The 14342-nt window shown below is 25.8% G+C and overlaps 1 protein-coding gene across 1 annotated transcript in view; it reads right to left on the bottom strand.

Moving 5' to 3' along the window:
* Positions 1 to 1831: 1831 nt before the first annotated feature.
* The window catches only part of LOC126903040 (hemicentin-2-like), a 159208-nt gene continuing 146697 nt past the window's right edge, over positions 1832 to 14342 (bottom strand). The window contains exons 3-6 of the mRNA XM_050680955.1: positions 12470 to 12618; positions 6981 to 7191; positions 6578 to 6880; positions 1832 to 2464 (exon numbers count right to left, since the gene is read on the bottom strand). Of these exons, the coding sequence (XP_050536912.1) occupies positions 2283 to 2464; positions 6578 to 6880; positions 6981 to 7191; positions 12470 to 12618 (845 nt within the window). The 3' untranslated portion in view covers positions 1832 to 2282. The remainder of the gene's footprint in view (positions 2465 to 6577; positions 6881 to 6980; positions 7192 to 12469; positions 12619 to 14342) is intronic.

Genomic DNA, 14342 nt, shown 5'->3' with positions numbered 1-14342 from the left:
CAAATATCTGAAAACAGTTATTTTTTTATATACTTGGTTTATTATTTATTTTCTATTGTTTTCATTTTTTATAACAATTTCCTTACTTACTGAACACTCTGTCTAGGATGTCCCACGATGTTTTGACAAATTGCTGTAAAAAAATATATAGATACGTCAAAACTATATTTTCATATAGTCTATGGTAGAATCAAGCCAGGCCGATAGTATAGTTACAAACTTAGATATTTGATTATCTCTATAAAGATCCAACGGGTCCAAAACATCAGTATTAAATTTACATTGATGGATACATCTGTAAATTCTCATTATTACAAAAAGGCACAATTGCTTTACCAAATTTTTAAGATTTATTAAGTCACAATTCTGTAGATAATTTTGTATTTCGAGATATTAAATAGAATAATAAGGTGTAGGTATTTTATGCAATAATATTTTTTCTCGATTAAAAAAGATGCAAAAAAAAAAAAAATGAAAATTGTCAAAGGAAATCATTGTTCTTGTTATAATGTCGATCAAGGGCAACATAAAAGTTGCTATCCCAGGTGAACTAATAAGAACAATTACCTATTATTTTATCAAAAAATTTGTTACCTAGAGTAGCCCCTTATTAATATAATAAAAAAATTATTTAATTTTTTTGACATTTGTATAACATTTATTTAAATAAATTAATAGTTATTTTAACGATGACGGTACATAATATTATTCAACAAACTTTTATAATTACTTTAGTGTTACATGATATACAACTCTTATATTAATAAATAATTATAGAAATCAAAAATGAAAAAGAAAAATGGTTAAAAAATTTAATAAATTTAATAAATTAGTAATAATCAATTGTTAATAACAAAACCATAAATAAAATATGTACATGGTTTTCAAATTTTACAGTCCATTCACTTTATTAAAATAATTTTCACTACAAATAGATAAATTTTAATGAAATTAGTTTAATATGTCAATTCATTGATGACATAAATGTCAACAATGTTAATATTTGAAATATTTATATTATATATATTTATTTAAAATTTTAATATCTATAGGAATTTATATTATTTGAAAACATAACAAATAAAATTAAAAACACTTTACTATTGTTTTCTTTAAATTATCTATTAAACAAATTTTAAATTTATTTATAAAATAGATTGAAATTGATAAAAATTGTTCGTTTGAATGATTGGACCATAAAATTAAAGTCTTTGAAGACATATAGAGTACATGCAGAGTAGAAATATGACATATTTTAACGTAATTAACAGCTAAAATGTTAGTGATTTATTTTAAATAATTAATATTCGCTATAACAAAATCATAATTTGAAATATCACGTATCAACAAAAATAACTTTTTAATGATGTATTTTTTTTTATATTGAGAATAAATATTTTTTACCGTATCAAACACAAATGTTAACTTATATTGAACAATTTTCATTTCATAGCATTGAGTAAAATTATGGAATTAGCGCACCATTAGAATAATTATAATAAAATTACATTTATATTTATTTGAACTAGAGTTAAAGTAGCACTAAAAATCAATTTACACGTGCTATACATTTCAATGTAATATAATTATAATATTAATAACATTATTTATTAAATTATTTTTTTACAGTAAAAGAAACAAAAGTAAAAATAAAATTAAGAGTTTCAAAATAGTTTATGATTTTTTTATTTGTAATAATTAATTACAGTTTGACATTAAAAGATTGATCACTTTATTTTCCCAAAAGAAAAGTAATATTCACACTTTTTCATAAAAAAAATATAAATATAGATACAACAATTAATCATAACGATTAAATATTTTCCATTTTGAATATTTGATTTATGGAACTGGTAAAGCTGATTATGGTATTATAATATACTGATATGCTGATTAAGCATGTATTTTATTTAAAGAAAGAATATATTTAATAAATAATGAAATATAAAAACTGTACAATGAAAAAAAAAACCGGTTGTATAATTACCGAATGTTAATTAAAATATTATTTCTCTTAGTCATTTTTATATTTACACATTAATTTATGCCATTTATTTCATTGAAATGTTCAAAATTTATAATTGTGTAAATTATGTACATTTATTTTATTTTTTGTACATAAATAATTGTTTAATTATAATGATAAAAATACAATCCAACAATAAACTAATGGTAACAAAATGTGGTTGGCCATTTTATGAGAAAGAAGAAACATTTATTTTTTAGATTTCGTCTGGAAACGGGATGTGCTAACAATTAGCTTGCTTATGAGACATTTGAGTTCAAACAACAAACGAATATAAAAAACGGAAGACCGTGTCAATTGCAAAAGCAGTCGTTAGTAGAGCAGCTCTAGCTGAATGACTTGAGCTCAAACCCAGTACCGCTGACAAAGGAGCTAACAGTCGAATTGGAATTTGTTTTCCAGAACTGTGACCTCGTTGAATAGCTGCTGGGTGTTCTCCTGTTTCACAAAAAACAATTACTTTAGTTATTTTTATTTCGTAAAAAACAATGAGTTCATGTTTTAAAAATCAATATATATATATATATACTTAAATGTATTGAAAAATAAATATTATTTATGGCTATTCCTTGTTAGATTATCATTTTTATATAAACTCAATGTAATATATTGTAATATATGTAATATTGGAATAACATTGATATAATTTTTTATGATCATGTTTAATAATAAACTTAAAACATTCGAATCCCTTGTTCTAAGGCATGAAACTATCAAAAAATGTCCTTTTTTGAAAACGAAATGAGTTAATCTCTAAATCAAATGATATAGTATAAATAAATACGGAGATAACTTAAGGCTAATATCAATAAATAAACAAAAAATTAATTAAAAAATTAAATAGAAGTTACAAATGTATGTTTTAATAACGATTTTTCATGGTAAGTAATTGATTGGTAAGTAATCGATAATAAATGTATTATGTAATAAATACCCTTTGGGTATTAATTATTTTATCAATACGCAAAGTGAAATATTTCATTTTACTCATTTATGTCCTTATAAAATATTTTCACACCCAATTTTCTACTTATAGATATTAAATATTATTTGTACGAAGAAACAATTAATGACCAAAGTAAAGCTTGGCTCGTTGATAAATATGAACGTTGAAAAAAGTAATATGGAATATTATGAGGTACTACCAGTAATTAATATTTTAGTATAAAAATAATTTAGAATTGATGTCTATTGAAAATTTAAAAAAAGTAAATTTAATAAATAAGTGAAGTGAATAAATAGTACTCAATATGTTTCTTAGGAAAAATATGTGTTTTTAATACAAATAAAACAGTCGAGTAATAGAAAAGAGATAAAATATAACAAACTAAAGGTACTATCATTTACTTCAATATATTCAATATGGGTTTTCCGACTTATGATTATAATTTATTTTCACACCAAGTAAGAGTAAAACATATTTCACAGCATTGTGTTATCAAGTGGCTGATAATACGATCACAAGAGAATCGAAGATCAAACGGAGAGTTTTATGTAAACGCCTGTATCTCATTTTCTAGTGTCGTGTCGTTGACGCATCAAAGTTGTGCGGTTTAATGCTATGCGAACAACCTTGATGACGTCTCATGACTGAAAACGCTGGCACGAGAGTAAATTAAAGTGGGTCCGGAATTTCAAATGAGAAACGTATTTGAATAGAGAAGCAAGTGCAATCGAAGAGGGTGACATTCTCAATAATATCCACCGTCGTCATCGGTGTATGGTCTCGTTCCGGTGGCCTATAAAAAGTGTTGTACACTCGAGTTTGTCACCATTGTTACACAATTATTATTGTTACCGTAATCTCTATTGTTATTATAGCCGCCATAATCATTACAGTGATTATTACGCATTATTGTTGTTGTTATTGCTACAACGGTGCGCGCACATTGTGAATCATAACACAAGAAATACGGTTGACGTGCACCTATTCGCGGGTGTACCGAAATTGCCTATCAACAACGCCGTCTGCGAGGACTGTAAAAATAATACAATGAACTACCGCAACCATTTCCTGTTATCTGAACACAAAACGTGTAAACATTTAACTAGAGTGGTCTCGATTTCGTTCCGCTAGAGTTATTTCAACGCGACAACTTTAAGTTAATGAAAATTTAATCGTTTACGGCTTAATATAAATTTATTTCGAAATATTTACCCACAACTGTGCAATCGGTCGACTAACTTGATACTCGTATCACAAGCATCGAGTGTTGTTCTAATCATGTCATTACTATTAATTGACTTTCAAGATAAACGACGAACAAAACAAATACAACTGAAATGTAAACTCGAATGAAACCATACGCCAACTTTGTGTATATTTACTAGCTTGTCATACTACCAGTCTTTTGATTTTGAGTGTTACAATTTCTTCAGGGATTTTGCAAAATAGGTAAAAATACCTCATCAATAACTTTAGGGGTGATTTCGATGCCAAAAGTTACTAAAAGAAACTAAGCTACAATGTTGTTAATGACCTAAGCTTTCAGATTGTGCACCGAGTGTTGGTAATTTATTTCATACTTCAGAGAAAGAGTATAATGTTTATAACAACTTATTGACGTGTGCGTAATTGATCATTTTTGTTATGGACGAGTTGGGTGTTTCTTTATTTGAGATGATAACACGTTGTTGATACACGTACACGTATATCATAATAAAATTTGAATTTAAAGTAAATTTTCAACTTTTGTTTGATAAATGGGATTGGATTTATTCGATTTCAACTTTAAGTAAAATTCATTTTATGGCATTTAATTGTTCTATTTTGAATTATACATAAATATACTATAGTTCATTAACATTGTTTCGACGGACTTAAGTTTTAGTATAATAAAAACACGATGATTTCAACTTGAAAGGCATAAAGATATTATTCGAGCGCCATTAAAACAGAAATTTATTTAATTATATAAAGTTATTATGAATGAGTAAAAGAAAAACATTCATATTAAATACGCGAATACATATTAACGTATGATTAAAACGTGAAATTTATTTTAATAGAAATGTTATTTCTATGTGAGTAAATTACAATTTAACTTCTTTAAGTAGGGTACACGTGTCACAATCGATGTTCAACTAATATTATTTTAAATAAAAAGTACCGTCAACACAAGTTTAAATGAAATAATTTATTACTTCGAAAATATTTCAAATTTATTTTATGATTTCCAAGTTATTATAAACATTATATTACTGTTATTCTAGTGGTTAACTTTGCATATTGTGTATATTTTATTATTTTTGACCAGTCAGAATGGCGTTATAAATTATAGCATTACTATGACTAATACAACAGCGTGTAATGCATTTAGAAAATGTCTAAGATTTAAGTAATTTAATAACATTATTGATCCAAATTTTTCAAAAGTCTTCTAGAATAAAAAATATTACTTCAAAAGTTATAAAAGCAATAAATAAAGGAAACGGCACGGTAAAAAGTTTTTTGCTCGTAAATTATAATGGGCTAACATTCCGGTTTTTCTTTTGAGAACTTTAAAAGCTATTCGTAATGCAAGAAATACCGATATTTTATGACTTATCACTGTTGAATTAAAATATTATAAATTTTTAATGATACAGTTCTATATGAAACGTATGTGTGTGACATCGTTTCTGTTTAACTTATTGCGTAAGAACATTATCTGCTTAAAAATCTTTTTTTTTGTGTAATAATGTATCCGTTGTTATTTTTACGGCTTAGAAAACAGTATTATATCTTAATGCAATAAGATTTACGTTGGTAATCAACAATAAGGGACATAGATAAAACAACTAAGCTTTTAAAAAGAAATTAATAGTGCGCTTAGAATATATTTTACAAGGATTTATTGAAGGTATTAACAACTAAGAATTATTTTAAAAGCATTTGAAACTACAATTTATTTTACTATCTTCTATATAAATTACATAATAGAAAAATACATTTCTATTTTATCGAAAACCACGAAGCTCAACTGTTTTCTGAATTGAAACATTTTAATGTTTGTTACAAAAATTTAAAATCTTTTATTGAATACACAAATAAAAAAACGTATAAATACAACGGTTTAATTCATTTTCTATTAATTATGTATTTATTATATAACTATATTTAACACCCTCTCTAGAAGGTTGTTCCAGAGAGGACTGGAAAACCTTCGCGCCCAGCCCGTAGAATCGAATTTCGGTACCTGCGCACAAAAACATCTTGACGCGTTACTGACTGAACTAGATTGGCCGTCTAGCCGGTTAATTTTATTAAAAAATACCCCCGTTTTCAATAGTGCATATATTTATGCGATTAAAATAATTTCATCATAATAATTGTTATCATAATAAACCTAATAACGATAAATATGTTTTTCTTTGGTAACGCAACAGATTAGAAAAGCAATTATGGAATGAGATTTGACCATATTTTAGAATTAATGTAGTACCAAGCTTTTCATTAGTGGTTAATGCAAGCATATACAGATTGACTAAATTACTTATTTTTTAACTTAAAGTACTTGCATTATTGGTATGATGTACAAAAATAGCGATTTACGATCTTAATCTACTTACCATTCAAGACATGTAAGAAAGCACTTGCTGAGTCTAAGTTGGACGGCTGACACGTATAATTCCCCGAGTCCAATAACACAGCTTTATTAATCGTGAGTGTTGCTACCATCGTGTTTACATCTCGTCGTTCGCTGGTAATAACTTTGGCGCCTTTACCTCCGTAATCCAACACTCGTTTGCCGTTCTGATACCAGAATATGTAGTCTGGATCTCGAACACTTTGCCGGATCACACATTTTAGGCTGACCGAACTACCCTCCATCACGTGGATGTCCGAATCACCGAGGATTTCGATTTTTGGCACTGTTTAACAAAAAAAAAAACCGAATAAAAACAACCGAACGGAGGTGTTAACCGGTAAAGATAAAACTGTCAACTGAAAACAAAATACGACAGGACTGACCTACTACATTGAGCTGAACCAGATGGCTCATTTTTGGTGATGTGTTTATTTGACATTCGTAAACACCAGCATCCCTGGGCTGAACGTACTTGATTTGTATCGTCCACGTACAGGTAGGCTCTACTAAAAATATTCTGAACCTATCGTCAGCGATAAATAACAGCCAATCGATGGTGAGTATGTGCGAATCTCGCCTTCGTATCCATGACACCTAAAAAATACAACAGAAACCTTTTTTGTAATACTCACAAACTGTGAACTTTTGATTAAACATTTCCAACAAGTTTCTTATATTTTTTTTTCTTACCACAATTTATTACTTTTTTCATTTTAATTAATACTGAAAAAGATGAAAACGTTTAATTAAAAGTTTCAGTGCAGACGAGAGACGAGTTTACCGTAGCCATTGCAATAAATATAGGTATGCTTTACTCTGTTGAAACGAACCTATCGATGATAACATATTAAATTGTGAAGGGTAATTTTACATTTTAGTTTTTAATTTTATCCTTAAACGTAGACTATAAAAACTTTCTCAACTTTACATGAAATAGGCAATTTTAACTTTGATTTATAATTGAAAAGAGTATTAAAACATATTGACGGTATATTTAAGTCTTGTTTTTAATAAGAAACTTCCATTTTGTAATAACATTAGATTAAAAAGTTTTATGCTATTTATTTATATATTTTTGTTAAAATAACAAATATTTTCTACATTGATTTAAGTTTTATTGAAATTCAGCGTGTTTAAAAAAGTTGTTAAAATTACTCTGTTTATTTGTAAAAAAAATATTTACGAAATTCGATTTGGCATGCAAAAATATTTTTCATGATATCATTTCGAAGGAAGTAAACAATTTCGGTTTTATTTTGAGTAACAATTAATTTATATTTTTACAAAAATAATTTTTAGCATTGACTTTATTATGGCATGAATAGTAGTTTACCTGAGCTAATAATAAGTACGCATATAAACATTTTACCGTCATAATAAATAAACTATCGCTTAATATTTTTAAGTAAAAATAAGTTAAAGTTCACATGATTAATTTAATTATTATGGCTATGCTAATAAGTTAAAATAAAAATTAATTTTAAGGCGATAAAGCAATTAAATATTTTACTTTGAGTTAAGTGTGTTGAACAAATATTTAGAACACAATGATATTGATCCCCCTTATTCATTATCAAATTTTGACAAAAACTTAAAAAAAAAAGAATTTTTTTCAATAATGTCATATTAGTAAATAAAAATCACGAATGTATTTTTTTTCAATTGCGTGGCTTTTAATTGTAAAATAATGCTGCAATTATTTGTTTTTAAAGCAGAAGATAATATGTTTTACATTACACAATTCCACTTGTTTATATGAATGTTGTATAACGTTGGCGAAAAACATTAGTTTGAATATTAATATGATTGCCTGGTTATTATCCAGGCTCATAATGGCTATCAAGGAGCAATTTAATGAATGAAGTTATAACATGATTTTCCTTTGGGGAATTTCTATAAATACTATACTATTTGTAAACTGGATTGTTGTATACTATGAGAAAAATAATGATATTCTTAATAGCCGATAATCATAGAGAGATAGTTTGAAATTAAGCATTATTAATTATTAACATCAACTAGTAATATTTCAATAAAAATATGAACACAGTGTAATATCACGATAAGAAGAAAAATAATGTTATCAAGATAACATTTTGTTTCTAAGACATTTTAGATATGTTTTTTTAACATCTTTGTTGTATTTTAAATAATAACAATAATTCAAATATATATATAATGGAATTATTTTTACGACTAAACTAAACAATAGTTATTACTTTTTTTCTATGTTTTGTGTACTTTGAGTATTGAATAATGTGTATTGTTATAAACCATTCTATTGATTATATTAGCAATTTGTTTGGCAATCATAATATAATAAATAAATTCTTTTTAAAATTTAGGTAGCTATTAATAAAATTAATATTACATCTAGTGTTAATTATATATTTTTAAATTTTCTTTGTATAAATTAGTTCATATTATTGACAGTTCTATCAAAATGAAAATAACGTATTACTTTTTTATATCTCATAAACTAATGAAATAAACTTTCATACAAAATGAATATTAATGTAAAGTTTGTATTTATTAATATAGGAATTTTATGATTTAGTGTATATTAATTATATACACTGCATTATTAAAAGTGGAACAATTATAATTTACTCCCTTTCATATTATACAATTATTATTAATTATACAAAAAATGAACTGAATATCAACAATTAATGTATAACACATTATGTGTTACTATATGCTTAATAAAATAACTATTATCTCGTGACTTATCTATGAATCATGTTTGATTAATTTGACTGGTTATTTTTAAAATGCACGCCATCTATTCAAAACGTATGATAACTTTGTTTATACAGCTTAAGGCTTTCATATTTTCCATAGCAATTGACTGTTGTTTACTGCATAGGGCTTATTTAAATCAGTTTTAGTAAACTTGTATACTATTATACTATGCATAAATGAGATTATAGTGAACAATTGGTTCCAAAGTAATAAATTTCACAAACATTTTCAAATTTTGGATTATGCTTAATGCAATTTTCACTGTACAATACCACTCACGAGAGTCATAGGATTCAATATACCAATGTAATACAGATCCACATATTTTGAATTATGCAATTTTAGAAATTATATTTTAGGTATGTTATTTGTAACGAGTAAAAAATTCTTGTGTGTTTGCGATTTGTGTATTAAAAAATTTTAATTTTATACTTAATTTTTCTACGCAATTTTTATAACACTAGTGATAAATGTATTGGAATGTTTAAAATGAAAAACGATTTTTTTGTATACATTGAAAAAAAAAATGTTATCAAAAGTTTTAATTTTTGAATCATCAAATAGCAATTTTACTTGAATAATTACATTGCTTAGTACATTATTGAAATAAAAATTTAATATACATAATTGTATCATTGTGCATAATTATTAAATTGTATTAAAACATTTAGTTAGTTAAGCTATGAACTTTGGAATACTTTATGGTATAATATGTTATGATAAAAAATAAGTGGTATCCATTGTAGACATTTTTTTTTATTAGAACAATTTTGTCCTCTTATACGTATGAAAGTATTTATGTATTTTTGGACGTAAACTGTATAGTGCTGTGAATATAACTATAAGTTAATGGGTTTCCAACGCACAAAACACGAACGAAAAAAAAGGTGGGTCATTTTTTAGCCAGGTACTTTTTGCGACAATAACACAAGTTTAAATGGCGCGTTACTGTTTCGAAAACTTAACGGTCCCCCTGGATTCATTTTTATGGCGCCTTCTCTTCAATTTATCTGTTTCGTCCTCCAACTGACTGTACAGGACTAGAAAAGGCAGACACAGTCGTTAGGAACTATCAATTGGAAGGCGCACAAGACGTTGTAATTTTATTTAGAGCTCGTGGACTGAGAACGGTAGAAGCGTTGATTAAATAACTATCGTGTAAAAACTATTTTCTACTTTCTTTTACCGCCGAGCTTTCTTCTCTTACTCTTATGTCTGAAAATAGTTCTACGACACTGGTAGGGCATCAACGCACGTATGGTTTATTTATGATGTGACGACCAAAAAACTTTTACTAGCTTTTGTTGGGCAGTTATTTTCCTTTGCAACTCATTCTCTTACTGTTTAGCTCGTATAGCGTATTATTATATTTATGAACCGACGCAACTGGCGGTGTTTACGATCTTCGGATGGCGGATGTTTGACCATAAATTGAGTAATATTTCTGCCTATCATGAACTTTCAATGTCGACGGATAACAGTAAAATCGTATTACATGTATTGTGTAATCATTTATACGTCCAAATATGAGAACTGTATTGAATTTATTAAAAGTTTAATTTCAAATAAAAAAATCTGTAAACTTTTATTGAATATTTCCTTGAAACGCATTTTAAAATAACTTCTCAGAAATAGATTGGAATGAATCACGTTTTACTTGAAATACATGACAGTATATTGAATATTTATGTTATAAAATATTATTTCTAAACATTGATAGAAATTTTATTTAAATTATTTTACATATAAATGATTTATGTTATTTTTTACGTTTTAAAACATACACGATTTTAACAATAAACATAAAAATTGTAAAAATTATTTTGGATATAAGTAAATATTTAATAATATAAATATTAATGTGGACAAAAATTTTTTTATATTATTGCAAGTATTGATAGAATAAATTTAGATTGTATTTTAAATAACATATATATATACATCTAAATTTTATTACAAACATTTGCCACAGATTTAAAAGTAGATATTAAAAATGCCACCATTGCGCTTTTTAGTAATATTTTATATATTATGTTGTTATCAAGTGTTTTACACTGAACACTTGAGTAAAATTTTTCAAATAGATATTCTATGATTATTTAAGTTGCTCATTAAATTTAACAGAAATTTTTTTTATTGTGTTAAACATTTAGATTTTAGGTTCGAAATTGGTTATTTGGTTTTGTCTTACACACTAGTGAGTAAGTAAATGTTTTATTCTATACAGGATATGTATACGTAATACATTCAATATTTATATTTAAAGTAACTATATGTATTACGTTACTCAATGTAATGATCATTAATTTAAACTACTCACTAAACTAACGCGTTTAACTTTTTCTAGATTGATCTTTCAAAAATAATTATTATTTGAACGCAATTTATTTATTTAAGTATCACGAATATATTTATGTAAATATTTGTAAGACTTAAAAGTAATTTTTAATCGGCTTTAAAACAAATTATAAAAATTATGTTCTGAATACTAAATACAAAATTAAATTAGAATTGTAAAGCTGAAATCTAGTTATGAGGTATTAAGAGAAGATGTTTTCAGTGTAAAAAGCTTTACCCCACATCATTGAACTTTCATAGTCTCATGTACAAAATTATAACTGGGATATTGTATATGAATAGTATTTACAATTATAGCTATACAAAAACAATAGTACTACTTTGATAGAACTGTTGACTACTGGGTGTTTCAAAAATATATTAATAAAAAAATAACACTAAGAAAATTCCAAATACATTACTAAATTTATGACTTTTTTTTGAATTTCAAATCTATAGCTTGTATTCAAAAGCTAATATGTCATGTGAATTAGTTTATAAGATTTTTTATCATATGTATACATGAGGATGTTTTCTTTAGTACGTCAAAATATTATAATAAAATTTTTATAGGAAGGTTGGCACTTCAAAAATGTTAACATACTTAAGATACCATTAAAATGATTAATTTATTTGTAATAAATTAATATTAAAAAAAAAATAATAATAGTTCAATATTTGAAAACCTATGCCATTAAAAAATCAGTAAAAATGGATACTAAAGGTATTTTAATAAATAATTTCTACACTGTTTTATTATTGAACAAATAATTATATTTTATAAACTCACCGACTTGTTTCCAAGTTGTTTAACCCTGCACGGCATATACGCATGTCCACCCAGTTGTGTAGTTATGTTGGACGGTACAGCCGTGTCAAAAAACGGCCGAACTAAGAAGTCTGACACTTGTTTTTTCTGTTGTTGCGGATTAAATTTATCTGAAATAACAAAATATAAAATTACCATCAAGCTGAAGGTTTTTTCTTTTGGATGTTGCATCATGCATATATTTCTTTAATTGAGGTCGAGCGCTTAATGACTTCCAAGAAGCACTTTATCATTAAAAGTTTTTAACGAGAACTTTGGTAAGAAAACTGAATGTCGTTGTAACTTGTGTAAAACTTTAAAAGAACGGTGATATTTTAGAAGACAAAGTACAATAATATTATAATTAAATTACTATTAGATGGTATGATATAAAATACATTGATTTAAGTGAAAAATAAAAAAAAACTAAACTGAGCTAGTAATCTTCAATAATATTCACGTTTTGGGTTTTACCTTGTAATCTTAATCAAGAAGTTAAAATTAATGCTTAATTTTTTTTTCTTGTAAAGTTATCACAAAAGCACAGTTGGTTTTTATGTTAAAAGTTTGAGTAGTTTTTTCTACCATTTTTATTACACAATATGTTTTTTCATAAATCAGAGACTTAGTTTTACAGGTTCTTAAGTGGTTTCCCTCTTATTTTATATGGTTTAAACACAAAATTTTATTCGTTTAATTTTCGCAGATGTAATTTGATTTCATATATTTACTATGACTTTTAAGAATTTTTCTGTGCGCCGTAATAAAACGTTGCCAAGAACGTAAATCTTTAAATCATTTATTTAATTATTGTTGATTCTTAAGGAATAAACGCATTTTTAAATTTAATTGCCTTTTTGTACAATTAGTTGACGATTAATAAGCCTTATTGATTTTCCATACATCATTACCTCCGTTAGTAATTAGTATTATTCCTATTCAAATTCGTAATGGACATTTTATCAGGAGTCAATTCTCGAAAACTTTCATCTTAAGTCAATGGTTATTTCTCAGAAAAACATTTCTCCTGATATGTGTGCATTAGTAATTAGAATAACCATTACTGTTCAAGACAGCTTTGACATAAATTTTACTTATGCGCATATTATAGAGTTTACTACTGATTTTAGTAAAATTAATTTCAAATAATATGAACTTTCTTAGGTGATGTAGTTTCATTTTATGTATTAATAGAAATTATTTTTATGCATACCATAATTACACCTTTGATGTATACAGGATGATTTGTTAAACATACTACATATTAGCGTTTGAAGATTTAAAAAGAAGTAAGGAGTGGGATAATGTTTTGTTACGCTCTATTTTTACCATAAAGCACAGATAAGAAGAATTTTACGTCACGTGCCATGTTACTCCACAACTAAAGATTATAACAACTCAAAAAATAATAATAAAATACTAATTATTGATATGTCAACATTTTATCCATACCAGTCTCAATTGAATAGTAAACAAATAATAATAGGTTTCTATTTAACTTTTCAAAGTTACCTTTAGAAATCATTTTTTCTTATAATATACTTCGCAATTACAATAGTTAATAAAAATTAATTAAATTTTATTGTACAAATTTTTATGAAAAAACCTTTTTTAATGATTAAAAAAAAGTAACTTTCTAAAGAAATGTTTTTATAAATCTCTACTTAGAATCAAATGACAGAAAATGTTAAATTCAATACTATAGTATTTTTATATATCTTATTTGGGAAAAGCATAGTTATACTACATTACCTATTTAAATAATACTCTATCGATGTGATATTTATGAACCAGAGGTAAAATATTGACAGTTTAGTAAGTGAACAAAATTTGCATACTAGTAGATTTAATTAAA

Source organism: Daktulosphaira vitifoliae, unplaced genomic scaffold (genome assembly GCF_025091365.1).
Source record: "Daktulosphaira vitifoliae isolate Bord-2020 unplaced genomic scaffold, ASM2509136v1 Scaffold_1, whole genome shotgun sequence".
Taxonomy (NCBI): domain Eukaryota; kingdom Metazoa; phylum Arthropoda; class Insecta; order Hemiptera; family Phylloxeridae; genus Daktulosphaira; species Daktulosphaira vitifoliae.
The sequence above is the reverse complement of the archived record's forward strand: the minus strand, read 5'-3'. Positions and strand labels throughout refer to the sequence as shown.